The sequence below is a fragment of the Grammomys surdaster genome, unplaced genomic scaffold (assembly GCF_004785775.1).
Source record: "Grammomys surdaster isolate TR1022 unplaced genomic scaffold, NIH_TR_1.0 130, whole genome shotgun sequence".
NCBI lineage: Eukaryota > Metazoa > Chordata > Mammalia > Rodentia > Muridae > Grammomys > Grammomys surdaster.
The window spans coordinates 17,402,581-17,421,717 of NW_021604588.1; the positions used below are offsets into that span (position 1 = coordinate 17,402,581).

The 19,137-nt window shown below is 44.9% G+C and overlaps 1 protein-coding gene across 2 annotated transcripts in view; it reads left to right on the forward strand.

The window, feature by feature from the left end:
* Bpnt1 (3'(2'), 5'-bisphosphate nucleotidase 1) overlaps positions 1-15,116 on the forward strand; it is a 26,451-nt gene extending 11,335 nt beyond the window's left edge. The window contains exons 4-10 of one of the 2 annotated variants that reach the window (XM_028758924.1): positions 2,479-2,586; positions 3,857-3,905; positions 6,256-6,347; positions 7,360-7,404; positions 9,914-10,111; positions 11,617-11,722; positions 14,068-15,116. In XM_028758924.1, coding sequence (XP_028614757.1) covers positions 2,479-2,586; positions 3,857-3,905; positions 6,256-6,347; positions 7,360-7,404; positions 9,914-10,111; positions 11,617-11,722; positions 14,068-14,216 — 747 coding nt within the window. In that variant the 3' untranslated portion in view covers positions 14,217-15,116. The remainder of the gene's footprint in view (positions 1-2,478; positions 2,587-3,856; positions 3,906-6,255; positions 6,348-7,359; positions 7,405-9,913; positions 10,112-11,616; positions 11,723-14,067) is intronic. The other variant, XM_028758932.1, reaches the window with a different exon arrangement.
* Positions 15,117-19,137: the final 4,021 nt, after the last annotated feature.

A 19,137-nucleotide genomic window follows, 5' to 3' on the forward strand; every position in this document is an offset into this window, starting at 1 on the left:
GTGTGTGTGTGTGTGTGTGTGTGTGTGTGTGTGTGTGTGTGTGTGTGTGTGTGTCTGTGGCTGATCTGTGTATGTGGATGGATGTTTTGCTTGCCTGGATATTTCTGCTCTACATGTGAGCTGTTTACCTTTGGTGGCCAGAAGAGGGCATCAGATTGCCTGGAACTGGAATTACAGATGGTCGTGAGCTGCCTGTGGGTGCTGGAGAGCAAGCCTGGGTCCTCTGGAAGAGCAGCCATTGTTCTTCTTAACCAGCTCTCCAGCTCCGGGAGTTGATTCTTGTTCTAGCCGGGAGAGAAGGGTCAAGTTTCATTCTTCTACGTGTAGACATCCAGTTTTCCTAGCATCAGTTTTTGAGATGCTCTTTCTTCCTGTGTGTATTTTTGGTGTCTTTTTTAAAAAATCAGGTGGCTGTAATTGTACAGTGTTAATCTAGGGTTTCCATTCTGTTGCACTGATCCGCTGGTTTACCATTTGTGGTAAATCTCCAACCCAAATAAGCTCGGGCAAGGAGAACACAACTCAATTATTCTGAACACAAGCTGCACACCTAGATTGGGCAGATCTACCACTACACTGCCATCTTCCCCAGCTATGAGATCCCTTATAACTTGCGGTTTCTCCAGGCCATGTGCCTCTGCTCCACTTTCCTTCTACCTCCTGCTCCTCCTCTGCCAAACTTTTTGTTTTTTGTTTTTTCGAGACAGGGTTTTTCTGTGTAGCCCTGGCTATCCTGGAACTCACTCTGTAGACCAGGCTAGCCTCGAACTCTTGAACTCAGAAATTCTCCTGCCTCTGCCTCCCAAGTGCTGGGATTAAACGTGTGTGCCACCACTGCCCTGCTAAGTTTTTTGTCTTTTAAGACAGGGTCTCACTTTGTAGTCTTGGCTGGCTAGGAACTCAGTGTGTAGACCAGGCTGGCCTCAAACTCACAGAGGTCTGCCTATCTGCCTCCTGAGTGCTGGGGTTTAAGGCTTGTGCCACTGGGCCTGGGATTTTCTCTGATTTTAAAGTTTTTATTGTAGAGGTTCTTTACCTCCTTGCTTGGGTTTTTTTCTGAGATATTTTGCTTACTGAGGCTGCTATAAATGGGATTGTTCTCTGATTTCTTCTTCAGCTTGTTTGCCATTTGGTGTTAGTAATCTGTCTAAACTCCACCTCCACAGTTACCTGGCAACAGCCAGGTATGCTCCTCCCCACAGTTACCTGGCAACAGCCAGGTAGGCCTGCCCACTATAAAAGGGGCTGCCTGCCCCCCTCCTCAGTCTCTTGCTCCCTTGCCCCTCACCTGCAGGTTCTCTCTGCTCCTTGCCCCTCCCCCCTCCCTTCACCCTCTCTCCCCATGATCACAGCCAGCCTCTACTCCTATACTTCTGCTCTCTCTCTTCTCTCCCCCCACCATCTTCTTCTGCTCCTCTCCCCACCTTTGCCCTTTGCCCTGAATAAATCCCCTCCCCTCGTGAAACTGTTTGGTCTGGTGTTGTCTGTCTAAGCTGCATGCCGAAATCTTTCAATTGATATAAAAAAGCATCCCATGTTTGTATCCTGACACTGCAGAACGTTAGTAATCCTAGGAGCTTTCTGGTGGCGACTTAAGGGTCTCCCCAGTAAAGCGTTATATTCTCTGTAGATAGGAACAAGCTGACTCCTTCATTTCCTAGCTATATTCCTTTCCCATCTTGTTCGTATTGTTTTAGCTAAGACTAAAACACCAAATTGATGGCCCTGTCTCCTTTCTAGTTTTAATGTTGGTATTTGTTTGGCAGGGTCTCATTATTTAGCCCAGGCTGGCCTTGTAGCCCAGGCTAGCCTTGAATTCTTCCTGCTTCATCCAACCAAGTACTGGTATTACCAGCACACTGGGTTTATAAAAAGGGTTTTGTTTTTGTTTTTGTTACTGTTTTTATGTCTTTTTTTTTCTCTGCACTCACATTGCCCCTCTGTGGTTCTGGAGATCATACCCAGAGTCTCATGTATGCTGGGCAGCTGCCCACCACTGAGCTGCATCCCAAGCCCCTTGTGGAACTCAGTGCCCAGCTTCATACCCACTGCCTCAGCCTCTCAATCTTCCAAAGGAAATTGGGGAAATGGAAATATCTAAAAGAAAATGGATTTATTTACAATTTTAGGTGAACAGGGATGACGAAAAAGGTTTTGGGTTCCTTTTAGATGTTCCTGAATCAGGGTTTACATGTAGCCAGGACCCAGCTGTTTGGCTGTCATCACAACTTTGAGACTGTCTGTGAGGATGCCATTCTTGATGTCCACACTTCAAGCTCAGGATGGAAGCTTCTAGGCAAATCCTAGCTGCTCCGCTCATCCCCAGCTCCTGCTAGTCTTGTGCTAAGTTTGCTATCAAAGCTCTACACATAAGAGGCAAACAGAGGTGGCTAGGAACAGTTGCTGCGTATCCTGTTAGGGACAAGATGCTTTGTGGGAACAGACAGCTTCAGGAGTGTCACCTTGTCTCTGCTCCAGGACCTGCCTCCTGGGGAAGTGGATCAAGAGCTGATTGAAGACGGACAATGGGAGGAGATCCTGAGGCAGCCGTGCCCATCGCAGTACAGTGCTATTAAGGAGGAAGACGTAAGGTCCATCTGCATGCTTTACTCTCTTAGTCTGGGACTGCTGCCACTGGGAAGGAAACACAGTTTGTCCATAGGACAGAAAGTGTGTGGTTACAAAATAGGGACAGCCAGTCACCGAGGCCGCCAGAGCCAGCAGAAGTAGCAGGGACCACATAGATATGTAACCAACCGACCCTCAGCTCAATATCTTCTGTAGATTTCCTCTGTCTTCTGAAACCATTATTAAAAGTAGTTGTAATACGAGTCTTAGCTGTTAGGTAGATTTGGTAAGAAAGCATTGTGTGGGCAGTGGGGCTGGCCATTTCTGAAAACCATAGACATCCTGTCAGTTGGACTGGAGAGGTGAGTTAGCAGTTAGGAGCATTGGCTCCTTTGGTGAGGATCCATGCTCAGCTCTCAGCAGCCATATTGGGTGGCTAGCAGCTGCCTGTTCCTTCAGCTCCAGGGATCCTGGTTTTAAATGACCAACATTGCACTTACAGAATAATTACTCTGAGGGATAAATTCTGTTCTGTGGGAAGAAGGATAAAAGGATCACAAAACATGACATCAGAAACCACCCCCTGTACTGAGAGTGTATGAAAGGGTACTCAGAGTCGTGTTAAGTCCTGAGCCAGAGGGATCTCTCCATTAGTCTAGCACCCGGTTCATAAGCATTCCATTTCCTAGTCACTGTGATTTGTGTCCTTAATCAGCATCGACAGGCCAAGCATGGTGGCATGTACCTATAGTCCTAGGCAGAGGCAGGTGATCTGTGAGTTTGAGGCCAGCCTGGTCTGTGTAATGAGTTCCAGGACAGTCAGGGCTATGTAGAGACATTCTGTCTTAAAAACACCAAAAAGAAAAAAACAATTAAATTAAAAAAAAAATCACCACTTACATATTTACATATAAATGAGTAACAACTTTACAATGTTCAAACTATTCTCAGTGCCTTGTAGAAATCTTTCCCTGTAGTGCCATCTAGAGCTAAGTTAAGTCATGACTTTGTGCTTAATGTTCAAGTTACAGCTTACAGTGGACATTTACCAGCTAAGTATTATAAAACTTGCAAGGGTTCTTAAGTCAGTCTTCTGTTTACTTTAAAAGGACTTACTCCAGGATTATGAGGCTTTTTTGACAATTACAAAGCTGATGGTGTTGCCATCCATAATAATGTGTTCAAATGTCTTAAAAAGGAGTGTTTTTAATCTGTTTAATTCTCTCTGAATTTTACATACTTACTGTGGATATTTCCTCTTCCCCCCCCCCCCATTTTTGTTTTGCAGCTTGTGGTTTGGGTTGACCCCTTAGATGGTACCAAGGAGTACACTGAAGGTCAGTGTCCCCATCCACATGTCCTGTACTGAGGCAAGGCTGTGATGCACAAATGTGCCCTTCTCTGTCAGATGGAAAGTTGCTATTGTGTTCTGTCATCATCCATGAACAGTAACCGGAAGAGTTCATCTTCAGTTACCACTTCACATACTCTGCCAGCTCCAATTCTGAGGCCCCCTCATGGAAAATCATAGTTGTAAACTGTCTTCCCTGAGAGACTGTGCGAAACCTATGTTTTACTGGGCTAGAGAAGTGCTCCATCACACCCTGGTCCCATAGCATCCCCTCACCTGAGGTTGTCAAGAGTAAGAAAAACCAGAAAGTATCGAGTTAAAACCAGAGGCATAAAAATCAGGAGGAGTTGTGTGGGAAAATAGGCCTCAGCGGTGGTGTAGTCCCGGAGGCTTTTCTTGCGGCAGGTCCCACAAACAGGAGAAAGTCTAAGGTTCCAGAGGCTAGAGGCATTGGCGACGGCAGGCCCCAATGACACGAGGAAGTCCTTGGTTCCAAAAAGGGTTTATTTTCATGGCGGCGGATGGAGATGGATCTAGATGTACCCCCTGAAACTCAGGGCAGACCTGAGTTAAATAGGGAGGGGGGAGGGGGAGGATCTGGGGGAGAATGCTTAATTTGCTCCGCCCTCTGGCCTTCATTACTATGTAAATCTCTCTAGGGCCTGAGGTCTGTAGTCACGCCCTCTACCTGGGCACTTTGGGAGGGGCTGTAATGGCCTACGTGACTGAACAATGTAGGTCTATGGAGACTAGACTGCATATCAGGACCCTGGGTTCTGGGAACATGGCCGAACACCTGCTGTTTCTCCCTTGGAGTCTCAGGGTTCCAGACCCATGCCCAACCATGAACCAAGATACCCTCACGAAGTCCCACTGAGTTGTATGATAGCTCATACCTATAATCTCAGCAAACTGAGGCAGAGGGACTGTTCTGAGTTTGAGGCCATCTTGAGTGATGTATATGGTAAGACCTGGGTCAGCCTGAGTTAGAGAAAGACCTTTCAAAAGCAAGGCAGAACATTAGTCAGAAGCACCTCAGTCTCAGAGCCAGACTTCAGGTTTTAAAAGCCTAGCGTTGTAGTTTTGAAATAAACATCTGCATCAAGAACTTGTGAAGCTGAGACAGGAAGACTGTGAGATCAGCCTGACCTTCATAGTGAGTTCTAGGTCAGCCTGAGATAAAGGGGCAGTGTGAGGCCAGAAAGACCCCAGAAAGACCTCCACATCGTTTCTTCTCGTGGTTCCCAGCTTCATGGGGCTTTCTTATAACTGTTAGAGAGAATGTTCTCAGCCCTTGGAGGAGATAGAGTGATAGTGACTCTGTGTGTGTGTGTGTGTTCTGTGAGAGTGCATGTGTGCAGCATGCATATGTACTGTTAGGATGAGTGAGAGGCAGTGTGTTCACATGTGTGTGTACATATTTATGTGTGTCTATGAGTGTGACCCATGCCTATGTACTCTAGGGGGTGTACATATGTACTCTGTGTGTGTGAGAGACACGTACATGTACTGTGTGTGCTGAAAACATCTCTAAAGCCCATTGGGAAACAGGAACTCTACCCTAGAGCTTTGATTAACCACTGGTTCAGGGAAGGGGAGTCCTGCATGCCACAGATCACCACTGTCACATGCTACAGACCACCACTGTCACATGTTGCAGATCACCACTGGGTGATCCAGTGCCATGTGATGATCTCTAGTCCCAAAGCTGGAAAGTAAGTCTGGGGAGGAACTCAGTAGTAGTAGTAGTCTGGTCCTGAAGGTCAGGGCACACTGGATGACACTGGATGACATAGAAGAAGCATGAGACATCTAGTAACGGCTTTGCCACTGTCACTTTAATGGGTTTGCAAACAACTAAGGAGAGTGTGTGGTTGTGGTTATCGATTCAGTTTAGTGGCCGTAATCCCCACTTCTGCCCCTGTCCAGTTTTCTTAGGCTTGTGCACTTGCCTCAAGTAGAGTTGTCCATGGGTGAATCATTGTAAATCCCTTACCTTTACTGAAAAAACGACTAGCAGTCAGGTGTGCTGCACACACCTTTAATCTTAGCACCAGGGAGGCAGAGGCAGGCGGATCTCTGAGTTTGAGGTCAGCCTGGTTTACAGAGTGAGTTACAGGGCTACACAGGGAACCTGCCTGGAAAAACCAAAAACGATGATGATTGTGATGATGGCGGTGGTGGTGGTGGTGGTGAGGAGCAACAGGAGGAGGAGGAGGAAGAAGAGGGGGAGGGGGAGGGGGAGGAAGAGGAGGAGGAGGAAGCTAGCAGCTGTTGTTTGATGTACTGGTGATAAACAAGAACCTGGGAGAGTGACTTTCTTCTCTCCTTCATAGGTCTTCTTGACAATGTAACAGTTCTCATTGGGATTGCTTACGAAGGAAAGGCCATTGCAGGCATCATCAACCAACCATATTACAACTACCAGGTACTGCCACCAATGATACAAGAGTGTTAGATGCATGATTATAGTAGGTCTAATGAGGCCAGATGCCATCCAGTCCAGATGTCATCTCTCCCGTTTGCACAAGCAGCCACTTGGGGACGGGTTTCTCGGGGTACAGATTCCCAGGCTGCTGTTCACCTATTAGACTAGAACTTTCTGAAAGTACTGGGGCCAGGAATATAGATATGGGTAAATGGACTGTGTGTACTGAACTGTTATATACTTATAATTCAGTTGCAGTGGTTCTGAAATTACACATTTGGTTCTTGATTCGCATAGTCATCAAGACTCGTGGTTTACAGGTAGTTCTTGAAGCACATTTGAAGAAACAAACCACATCAACAAAGAAGAGCTGCTAGCCTGTTGCCTCCCAAGTAACACTGTGTAGCACCTGAAGCACTGTCAGTCCAGTCAACCAGCTAGAGATGCTTGTCATCCCTTCTTCCTGTGTTTCTTCCAACCTGCTTTGACTTTCTGCTGTGCTTCAGAGACACTGTCTCCTTTAGAAACAAGAGATTAGTAAAATTTCAGAGTAAGAAGATATCATTGAATTTTAAAGAAATCATTGAAGTAAAATATTTAGAGTTTTCATATTAGTGTGGAAGTTAATGAACTTTGGAAAACAAACTAAGCAGAGTGGGGTCTGTCACTTCTGAGTATCTAATCCATGGTTGTTCAGTTGTAACTAAATTTATTAGTAACCTGCTGCTTATATGATTAGGAATTGGATTTATTTCTTGGGGTTTCCCAGAATGACTCTGCATTGTTAAGCAAGTCATTCTGAAGTGCTCAGGTGAATCCCTACAGTGTGGCTCTGCTGTCTGCACAGTGGTACATGTGAGTGCAGGTTTGTAGTTTTAACCTTAGTCCTTAAAAGAAGAGAAAAGGTATGTATGGCCCCTTCATCTAAACTAGAGATGTAAGTACTTAGGAATTGTTAATGATTTTCATCCCTTATGTCTGAGACTAGAAAACTTGTATTCATTTTCCACAGAACAATGAAAAGGAGAAGCTCAGGGAGCACAGGAATGAAGCAAAGGTGAGACACAGCTAGCTCTGGTTCCAGGTCTAGGGAGGAAAGAGGCAGGCACTGTGGCCCCCAGCCTGTCCTGGGAACTGGCTCGTTTCCTCCTACTCTGGCCTCCTCTTCCTTCTCCTAGTGCTGTATTCTCTCGCCCTCTTTGCCCTCTGTGTGCCTGATCGTGTGTTGCAACAAGTAGAGGCGGAACGTTGGCTGCTGCTGGTATCTAAGGTTGGCCTAGTCATAGTCATCAGAGTAGCTGAAGTTTCTCAGGCACTCGCTGTGATTCACATTGTCAGCTCCTGGAATACTCGCCGCTTAGCTATACCTAGTAAAGAAAGGGATACTAAGTGACCTGCTGATGCAGGCTGTAATCTCAGACCCTCAAGAAGCTGAGACCAGCCTTGCGGTGGTGGCGCATGCCTTTAATCCCAGCACTTGGGAGGCAGAGACAGGCGGATTTCTGAGTTCGAGAGTTCGAGGCTAGCCTGGTTTACAGAGTGAGTTCCAGGACAGCCAGGGCTACACAGAGAGCCCTGTCTCAAAACCAAGAAAAAAAAAAAAGAAGCTGAGACCAGAACATTGTAAGTTCAGGGGATTCCTAGGCAATAGAACAAGCTCAAGACCAGCCAGCAACTAAGTGAGACTGTCACAAAGTAAATGTAAAAGAAGGCTGGGGATGTGATTCAGCGCAGTCGAGTGCTCAGAATTCTGCTTCTACCTCCTACATGTTGAATTAAAGCCTCTTGAGCATCTAGAGCCACCATACAGCCCATGGAACTTTCCAGACTCCAGGTCTACAGTATAGTCTAGAGGAAAGAGGGGAAGCACACTGACATTCCAAGCAGCTAATCGTTGGTTTTGGTTCCTCTGTTGCCCCATGGCAGGAGGCACAGACAGCCATTGGTCTTATCAGAGAATGCCTCCCCGGAGAAGAGCCTTCCCACCTGGGTCTGTTTCCCATAACTAGAAAGTGCAGGTGTATAAATGTCTGGCATTTCCTTCTGACTTGGGGCCACACAGAGGGCTGCCTGATCTCTAGTGTTCTCAGTCACAGCAGGGACTGTCACCTAGATCTCTGCAGCCCATGTTCCTTCTCCCCGCACTGTTGCCTTCTGTAGATGCTGATCCCACACACATTCCTTGTCAGCCATCCCCCAGCCCACACTCTGTTTCCCAGAACACACAGCCTGTAGCATAACCCTATTTTGCCCTGCAAGTACCAGTGTACTTCCCTAGGACAAAGGAGTGATGACTTTGAAAACATTTGGACAAGTTAGCTAGGGTTCCCCATGTCTGCTTTGATTGGTACAGTGACACTAACCTGTGGTCCCACCTACTTGGGAGGTAGAAGCAGGAGAATCATTTCAAGGCCATCCAGGGCAATGTAGTGAGACCCCCATCTCAAAAACAATGCAGGGCAAAAGCAGAACAGCTTTTCAGAACTGCAGAGCTGGCTCAACAGTTCGGAGCACTTGCTGCTTTTTCAGAGGACCCAGGTTGGGTTACCAGACCCACATGGCTGCCCACAGCTATCTGGAACTCGAGTTCGAGGCACATATGGTACACAAAAGTACAAACACTCATACACATAAATTAAAGATAAGTCTTTTTGAGGCCAGCCTGGACTATGTGGTTCCAGGTCAGCCATGGCTGCATAGTGAGACTGACTCCAGAAATAAAATGGAGCCAATGAGCTTGACTTTGACAGGAGCTTCTAGCCTCAGTCAGTTTGTTAACTGATTCCAGGTCTCCTTGTTAACAATAATGGTATCTACCCATGGGGTTGCTTTGAGGATCAGATGCACTAATGCATGCATAAAGAACTTAGTGTGGTTCTAACACAGCCATGTCAAGTGAGCCTGTCCTCACTGTGCACCCACCGCCCAGGTTAAGATGATCCTGGGTCGAGTTTGTTGTGTTAGCATCAATTTTACAAAACAGTAGAATATGTTTTCTACATGAAAGAGTTATTTAGCAATGTGGTTGAAAGGTCTTTGAGCTCCACAGAGGAGAATACAGACTCTAAGATTGTATTGTCACTGCCATTCTATCAGAGAAATTATCATTAAACCTTAGCCCCATTTCCACTGGCCATGGCTTCAGCAGAGTGCAGCCTCCCTTAGGTGACATGGTTCCTATTGTCCCTGAATAATGACAATAAGGATCAGTACACAGTTCCACTTCCTGGAGCGCTGGTGTCGTTTAGAAGTGGCCATTTTCAGTTTAACAGACAGATCAGTGGATGATTTCAAAAGAAATAGCAGTCGAATTATGAAGGTCGCTTTCCTTAGGATTTTTTAAAAACTGTTGACCAAAGCAATAATCAAATTATTGTCAGGACAAATTATTTGTCTATTTACTGTCCTTATATTTTATACAGTTGTGTGTGTTTAACTTTTGAAACTAAAGAACATGTCCTATATTGCAAACTCGGTAACTTGAACTAAGTGCAGCTGGCTGACTGTTCCCTTTGTGGCTGGCATCTTCCCCCAGTGACAGTGAGCCTTCTTGTCATCTCACACAGGCGGGACCTGACGCTGTGCTGGGCAGGACCATCTGGGGAGTCCTGGGTTTGGGTGCTTTTGGGTTTCAGCTGAAAGAAGCCCCTGCTGGGAAGCACATCATCACAACCACCAGATCCCATAGCAACAAGCTGGTCATAGACTGTGTGTCGGCCATGAACCCTGACAGCGTGCTGCGAGTGGGAGGAGCAGGAAACAAGGTACAGAGAAGATGTGCCATTGGCTCTGAAGTATACTGTCACTGAATGAAGTGCTGAGCTTATAAAAATGTGAAGTAAACTGAGCCTGGTGGTACAGGCCTGTCACCACAGCTCCTCAGAGAGCAGAAGCAGGAGGGCCAAAGGTTAGAGCTGGCCTGGGCAACTTAGTAAGACCGTCTCAAAACGAAAACTACAAAAAGAACTGGGGACAAAGCTCCTTGGCAGGGCGTTTGCTTGGCAGCTTTGAGTCCCTGAGTGCAATCTCCAGCGCACGCACACACACACACACACACACACACACACACACACAGAGGAAGTAAAATAAAAGTGGAAAAGAATTTGCCTATTACATAGTTTGCTACTGATAACACATTTAAAGTTACAGAAAGGGGTAAGGTATGTCTCAGTTGTACAACACGAAATTTAGCATGAACAAGACAGAGGGTTGGAACCCAACATGAAAAAAAAAAAAAAAGAAGAGTTCTCTCTTTCATATGAGATAACACCATGTTGGTTGCTAAGAAGCTTAGCTCCCAAGAGTCCTCCTGGATTCTTTGTAGACTTTCCTTATATAGACTCGGAGCATGGGCCTGCCTGTCTCCTTTCTGCTCCTCTTCCATTCTCTCAGCCAGGCTTCCAGCCTCCTCAGAGGATCAGGAAATGGGACACAATTCAATCTACTCCACACCCTTGATCTCTTTCTCTCATTGTACCCTGGTGTCATGATGTCATCCTGGTGATACCACTCAGCCCCTCACACTCATCACGTCCAGATGGAGCTAGTCACCCTTCCACTTGCACCCCACATGCTACTTGAGTGACATCTCCATTTTCATAATTATACCTTCCAGATACTGAGTCTCCTTCCTTCTGTATACCCCATCAACCTACCTGTGTACTTAATCTTTCCCTGAAACCTCTCCTTTTGCCTACCTAAGTGGCCAGTTGAGACTTACCATCTTCCCTCAGAGTACTAGTATAGCCTCCTCCAAAAGTGGTCCAGTTCTTCACAGATACCAGTAAGGCAGTTAGATGAAAACAGCAGCCAAGTGTGGCGCTGCATGCCAGCAGCCCTAACACTGGAGACAAAGGGACAGGAGGAGCAGAAACTCTAGGTTGCCTAAAAATTCAAGTTTGGGCTACAGGAGCCTCTGTTTCAAAGAAACCAAATAATACCAATCAGTAGTAATGATTCATATTTTAGTATGGGAAGAGCAGTAGATAAGGGTCCAAAGCCCCTGGAAGGACTGTTGGACTGGTCAGTGCCACCCAGCTGCTAGACTTGTCCACTGTGGTGCTGTTGAATATTTCTCTATTACTAAGTATTAGTCAGTAATCTAGAAGAAGTTCTTGTCCAATAGTGAGTATTTGTATCCTTAAGAAACCCCACGTGAATAAGAAAGGTTGATGAATTGATGAAATGTCTTTAATTGGCACAAGCAGTTTTTTTTTCAGGCAGCTCAGCCATTACATGATGGGTGATAACTGATGTTTTTAACCTTCAGATTATCCAGCTGATTGAAGGCAAAGCCTCTGCCTATGTATTTGCAAGTCCTGGATGTAAGAAGTGGGACACTTGTGCCCCAGAAGTTATCTTACATGCTGTGGGAGGTTAGTCCATCTGATCTTGGAGAATGTGGCTTTTGTATTGCACTCAGGCATTGTTTCAGCATTGTCATCTTATGTGCATGGGTGTTTTCTCTGCATATATGCCTGTACATGTCGACATGCATGCACATGTATGTGTACCACATGCATGCCTGGTGCTCTTGTCTAGAAGAGGGTGTCAGACAGACAGTTGTGAGCCTCCATGTGGTTACTAAGAATCAAACCCACATGCTCTGAGAGAGTAGCCTACGAATGCGTTAAATTTCTGAACCATCTCTTCAGCCCTCAATTAGCATTCTTTACCTAGACTCCTAGAGTGCAAATGTTGCAGGGAAGCCTGCTATGATCCTATCCACCATTCTTTACTTAGCAAGGAACATTTTCAACTAACTTAATTTTCTTTATATTGTTTGGGAAGAGCAGATTTGCATATTCATACAGTTATATTAGCTCTTATTTTGTTATTTTTGCTGTTTGTTTGTTTGTTTGTTTGTTTTATTAAGTCAAGGTCTCACTGTATCCCTGGCTCCCCTGGAACTCATTATGAAATCTAGGCTCAAAAATTCAGAGCACTTTGCAGAGAACATGAATTCAGTTCCCAACTGTCTGCTGTCTGGTGATTTACAATTACCTGTTGTTCTAGCTTTGAGATGGCCTCTTTTAACTTTTGATGGCACACATGTACATATGAGAGAGAGGGAGGGAGGGAAGGAGGAAGGGAGAGAGAGAGAGAGAGAGAGAGAGAGAGAGAGAGAGAGAGAGAGAGACAGAGAGAGACAGAGGGAAAGAGAGAGGTTTTAAAAAGATAATGTTAAGAATTAGAAAACAGGTGATGGGCTAGGGTTATAGCTCAGAGGTCAGAGGTAGAGTGAGTGCCTGGCCAGCATGTGTGAGGCCTAAGTTGTGTGTTATCTTAACAGAAGCTAGAGTCATCTGAGAGAAGGGAACCTCAGGAGACAATGCCTCCGTAAGATTGGGCTGTAAGCAAGCCTGTGGGGCAGTTTCTTAATGAGTGATTGGAGAGGGCCCAGCCCATGGTGGGTGGTGATACCCTCACTTGTGGTCCTGGGTTTTATAAGAAAGCAGGCTGAGCAAGCTAACAAGCAGCACTCGGCTCTGCATCAGCTCCTGCCTCCGGAGAGTCCTGCTCTGTTTGAGTGCCCACCTTGGCCTTTCTCAGTGAACTGTGACTGAGGATAAATAAGCCAAACAAACCCTTTCCTCCCCAACCTTTTCCTTTCCTCTCTGCATTTGCTCTTGGTATTTCGTCATAGCAGTAACCATGACTAGGACAGACAGACAGAAAAGGTTTTGGAAAGAATACATTATAATAAGAAAAGTTGATACCAAGAAATTCAACTCTGTGGCTGGAGAGATGGCTCAGTGGTTAAGAGAATGACTGTTCTTACAGAAGACTGAGGTTCAGACCCCAACATCCACAGTGGCTCACAACCATCTATAAATTCCAGTTCCAGTGGATCTGGTGCCCTCATCTGACTTCTAAGGGCCCTAGGCACTCATGTGTTCCACAATACACACATGCAGGCAAAACCCTGTATATATAAAATAAATCTTCTTTTTTTTTTTCCCTTAACTTTAACTCTAATAAATGTTTTTGTTTGTTTTTTGGGGGGTTGGTTGGTTGGTTGGTTGGTTTATTTGTTTTTTCAAGAGAGGGTTTCTTTGTGTATCCTGGCTCTCCTGGAACTCACTCTGTAGACCAGGCTGTCTTTGAATTCAGAGATCCTCCTGCCTCTGCCTTCCAAGTGCTGGGATTAAAGGCCTGTACCACCACTACCAGTAATAAATAAATCTTAAAAAAAAAAAAATAAGAAAGACATACAGACGTGAGAGCACAGGGCTCAGTGGTAAGCCTCACATTTGGCATACTGCATACCGGAGGCACTGGCTTCAATCTCTAGTTCCAAAGACATGGGGGTGAAATAGGCCTGTAATCCTATTACAGGCAAGATCACGGCAAGTTCCTAGCCAGCCAGGGCTTTATAGTGTATAGTGAGATCTTAAATCAAGCCTGGGCAACTTAGACTTTTCTCAAAATTTAGACTTTTTCTCAAAAATAAAAACAAAAAAAGAAAGCTGGGGACATAGCTTCATGGTAGAGTGCTTGCCCGATGTGCACGAAATAGGTTCAATCCCCTACAAACATTCTACAAACTCACAAACATTCTACAAACTCATTTAAGAATAGAGTGGCTTAGCACATAGTTCAGGAGTAAAACATATGCTTAGTGTGAGCCCTGGGGTTCAGTTCTCTCCCATCCCAGACAAAAGCCCTTGAAACATCCTGATCCAACTGTCCACTGACTTTGTGTGATGTTCTTCTGCAGGGAAGTTGACAGACATCCACGGGAATGCCCTGGAGTACAACAAGGAGGTAAAACACATGAACTCGGCCGGAGTCCTGGCCGCACTGCGGAACTACGAGTACTATGCAAGCCGAGTTCCAGAGTCCGTCAAAAGTGCACTTGTTCCCTGAAGAGGTCTTACTTATTTACCCAGGGACCTCGGTTCAAAGGAACACATCTAGAACTGATTAACTGGTTGAACAATTAGCGTTCCGCCTAGTTCATCATTGATCAGTGATTTATTAATAGTTATGGATAGAAGTTGGAATTAAACAATTTTCTTCATATTGTCTAATACCCTCAAGACTTAGGTATATGATACGATTGTCGTTTCTCCTGCCTAAAAAAAATTAGTCAGGTGTAGTGGCACTTACAATAGTCATAGCTATTCTAGTGGTTGAGCTAGAAGGATTGCTTGACCCAGGGCCTTGGGACTAGCCTCCATTACATAGCAAGAAAAAGGAATTTACTTTTTCTAATTAGCTAACTAGACCCATTTTTTTTGGGGGGGGGGTAGCATTTGTTTTTGTTTTTGCTTTTTTTGAGACAGAATTTTTCTGTATAGCCTTAACTTGTCCTGGAATTCGCTCTGTAGATGAAGGTGGCCTTGAACTCAGTGATTCTTCTGCCTCTGCCTCCTGAATGCAGGAATTAAGGCTTGCCCCTCCACACCTGGCTCAAATTTTTTAAGCAAAGAAATGAAAAAGGATTAGTTCCAAATGACTGTCCAAGTCATTTGTACAATAAACATTCCTGCTGATAAACTAGATTTCTTCAGGGCACAGAATCTTAAGTTACTCCAGAGTTTTAGTTTTATTTTGTTTTCACAGTAATTGTTTAAATTTCTGATTCCAAGTGAGAATGCATATAATGATATTATTTATGTTGATAGATTTATGGAGAAAGTGTCTTTAAAATACATAGTTCTATTTCTTTATATTGTATATCAGATTTTGTTCAAAAGTATTTGAAAATTATAAATACTGTGAGGATTAATTTATTCTCTTCTCATTAAAATCTTTCATTGGAAAGTTGGGTAATTGTCTTTATTTCTTCCTTGGAGAGAATGTTCATTCAGCTTGACTGTCACCTTCAGTAGACTAAGAAGCCCTCCCTACATCAGGAAACAGGGTTTCCGGGAAAGATGAGCTAAGCTGGAAGTGTGGGCAGCACCATCCCCTACGCTGGAGCCTGGATGGAGTGAAAGGGGACGGAGAAAGCCAAGTGGCACTGGTTCTGTTTCTGCTGCTTGGTTGTCTTAAGGTGGACTGAGCTGCTCTGTCCACCGTCCCTCCTTGCAGCCCCACCCCCAGCCCCCTTGAAATCATTCCCTCTGGCACTTGTCACAGCAACATAAGAGTCTTCTTTAAATGTAATGTTCGTTAATCTTTGGGAATTTCATTCAGGCAAAGGTCTGTTTTGATCATAATCACCACTCCCTCCCACAACCACATACTACTCTTCTGTAACTCCTCGCAGATCCACCCCACCTCTCACCACTTACCAACCTGTTGTCCTTTTCTTAAAATAACTACCAAGTCCAGTTTATGCTGCCCATTTAAGTGGCCATCCACCGGAGTGTAGTCAGCCTACCAGAAACTGCACCCTTAAAGAAAGCTAGCTCTTACTCGCCCAGAAGCCATGAGTGTCAGTAGCCCCTGAGATAGTGGTGGGTGCTCATCAGCCCCTCCCCTGCCAAGCTGGAATGTTAACAGGCTTGATCTTGGTTTTGTTGGGGTCTTAGGCAACCTCAGCTGCTGTGAGCTCATGAGTGCAGGTCTTGTTTGACCCTGATTCTCCCTGACTTCTGACCCAATCTTTAACAAAGCCTTAAGACACTCTCCTAGTCTGACATTTTATATTTTTTTCACAGTTTTTTTTTCAGTTGTGAGTATTGTAACCAGGCCTTTGTACATACCAGTCTAATGCTTTACCAGCTAAGCTATATCCTCCCCAACTGGCTTTTGGGGTTTTTTTGTTGTTGTTGTTGTTTTCTTTTCTTTCTTTTTTTCTTTTCTTTTTCTTTTTCTTTTTTTTTTTAATTGTTTTGGTCTCTGTCTGCTCCTTTGGATACAGCAAGGAAAATGCACTCAGAATGTTTAAGGCCCTGGGTTTAATTGCTAGATCGGCAGTTCCCAAAACAACTGCATGACAGAATCGTCTGAAAATGTTTTTGGTTTTTGTTTCTTTTTTTTTTTTTTGGTTTTTCGAGACAGGGTTTCTCTGTATAGCCCTGGCTGTCCTGGAACTCACTCTGTAGACCAGGCTGGCCTCGAACTCAGAAATCCACCTGCCTCTGCCTCCCAAGTGCTGGGATTAAAGGCGTGCGCCACCACTGCCCAGCGAAAATGTTTCTTCAATGCACTAATTCTGATTGATTGATTGATTGATTGATTGACTGATTGATCAGTCAGTTGATTTTGATTTTGCTTTAAGAAGGCTGCTTTGAAGCCGGGCAGTGGTGGCGCACGCCTTTAATCCCAGCACTTGGGAGGCAGAGGCAGGTGGATTTCTGAGTTCGAGGCCAGCCTGGTCTACAGAGTGAGTTCCAGGACAGCCAGGGCTATACAGAGAAACCCTGTCTCGAAAAACCAAAAAAAAAAAAAAAAAAAAGTCTTAAGCACTGATTGCTCTTCCACAGGTCCTGAGTTCAAATCCCAAAAACTACATGGTGGCTCACAACCATCTGTAATGGGATCAGGTGCCCTCTTCTGATGTATCTGAAGACAGTGACAATGTACTCCTACGCATAAAATAAATAAACCTTAAAAAGAAAAAAAGGCTACTTTGGGCATGTGGATATATATGCCTGTGATTGCAGAGACTTAGGAAGTGGATACAGGAGGATGAAGAGTTCAAGACTAGCCTAAGTAATATGGGGAGACACTGTTCTTTAAAAAAAAGAAAGTGGGGGAGGGGCTAGACAGATGGGTCAGCAATTAAGAGCCCCTGTTGCTCTTGAGAGGATCTGGATTTGGTTCCCAGCACACATTAACAGACTGCTCACTCTCTCCTGCGGCTCCAGTTTCAGGGGGTTTGAAACACACACACACACACACCCAATACATTCTGGCACCTCCACACATGGTGTACATAACTTATGCAGGCATGCATACTGTTGTGGTTTGAGTATGCTTGGCCTAGAGAGTGGCACAATTTGGAGGTGTGGCCATGTTGGAGTAGGTGTATCACTGTGGGTGTGGGCTTAAGACCCTCATCTTAGCTGCCTGGAAGCCAGTATTCTGCTAGTAGCCTTCAGATGAAGATGTAGAACTCTCAGCTCCTCCTGCACCATGCCTGCCTGGATCCTGCCACGCTTTCTGCCATGATGATACTGGACTGAACCTCTGAACCTGTCAGCCCCAATTAAATGTTGTCCTTATTAGACTTGCCTTGGACATGGTGTCTGTTTGCAGCAGTAAAACCCTAACTAAGATACATACATACACAAAAACTAAAAGTAAATAAATTTTGTGCTGTTCTTGGAACCTTGATAATTACTGTATTGTAGGGCTCGCTAGGATTATATCCATGGCTTTTTTTACAGAACTGTTAGGATCTAGTGACAGGATGTCTGGCTTTGATGGATTTGACCACTCTCTCCTAGCTCCTGTAACCCTCCTTTTTTCTTTCTCTCCCTTCTCCATACTTACCCTCGATCATCTTGCTATCTCCTTGTCTCCCTTCCCTCAGATGTCACTGTTGGCTGAGGTTGTGTTCCAGGCTCTCCACTTTGCCAGTAGATTATCTAACACCGCCAAATGACTTCACACAAGGTCTTTGCCCAGACATACACGTGACGATCTCAACCCAATCTCGGTGGCATATGCTTGACTTACGGCTGAGGACTCTTCGAGACTTAACTCTGGCAACAATAACATCCTGTCTGAAACTAACAACAATAATTACACAAAATGTGTATTTATAACCTGTCTCAAACATATAACAAAACTCTGACAAACTAGAACTCTTAAGGCCTACTTTGATGTCCTATAACCCTCCCCAAGTTGTTTCTTTTTTTTTTTTTTTCTTTTTTTTTTTTTTTTTTTGGTTTTTTTCGAGACAGGGTTTCTCTGTGTAGCCCGGGCTGTCCTGGAACTCACTCTGTAGACCAGGCTGGCCTCGAACTCAGAAATCCTCCTGCCTCTGCCTCCCAAGTGCTGGAATTAAAGGCGTGCGCCACCACCGCCCGGCCCCAAGTTGTTTCTTAACAGTCCTTCCGTCTTGCTCCTGCTCTTATTTGACAAAACCACATGTCCTGGTACTCTGCCACGTTTGAACATCACCACTTCAATCTGTTTTGTTTTCATTCATTTTCTTTCTTGCTGGAATACAATTCAATGAACTGTGAAATAAACTGATTTTTTTTTTAACAGTCTGGGGGCTGTGGAGATGGCTCAGTGATAAGGAATACTTGCTGGTCATGCTGAGACCTGGAATTCACTTTTCAGCACACACCAGGTGATTAATATCTGCCTATAACTCCAGTTCCAGGAGACTGGATGCCCTCTTACACCTCCAGGGTGACACACGGAGAAAAAAACATAAGTTTAAAAGTTGGGTTTGTATTTTAAATTATGTATATATGTATGGTTTGTATGTGTGAGAGCAATGCTCTGGAGGCCTGAAGAGGGTATTGAAGCCCTTGGTGCTGGAGTTAGAGGTGGTGGTGAGCTGTCTGAGGTAACTTGGTAAAAGCAAGTGCTCTTTTTAAAATTTTATGTTTTTTGGTATTTTGCCTGCATGTATATCTGTGCGCATGTATGTGCATCTAGTGTCTGCAGGGGCCAGAAGAAGGTGTGGGATTCTCCTAAATGCTTCCTAGTTTTATGTCACCTTTACAGAAGCTAGGATCATTTTGGAAAAGGGACCCTCAAATTGAGAAAATGCTCTACCAGATTGGCATATGGTACATTTTCTTGTCTGATTATTGATGTGGGAGGGCCCAGCTCTGTGTTCAGTGCCACTCCTGAGATGGTGGTCCTGGGTACTATAAGAAAGCAGGCTGAGCAAGCCCTGAGGAGCAAGCCAGTAAGCAGCACCCCTCCACAG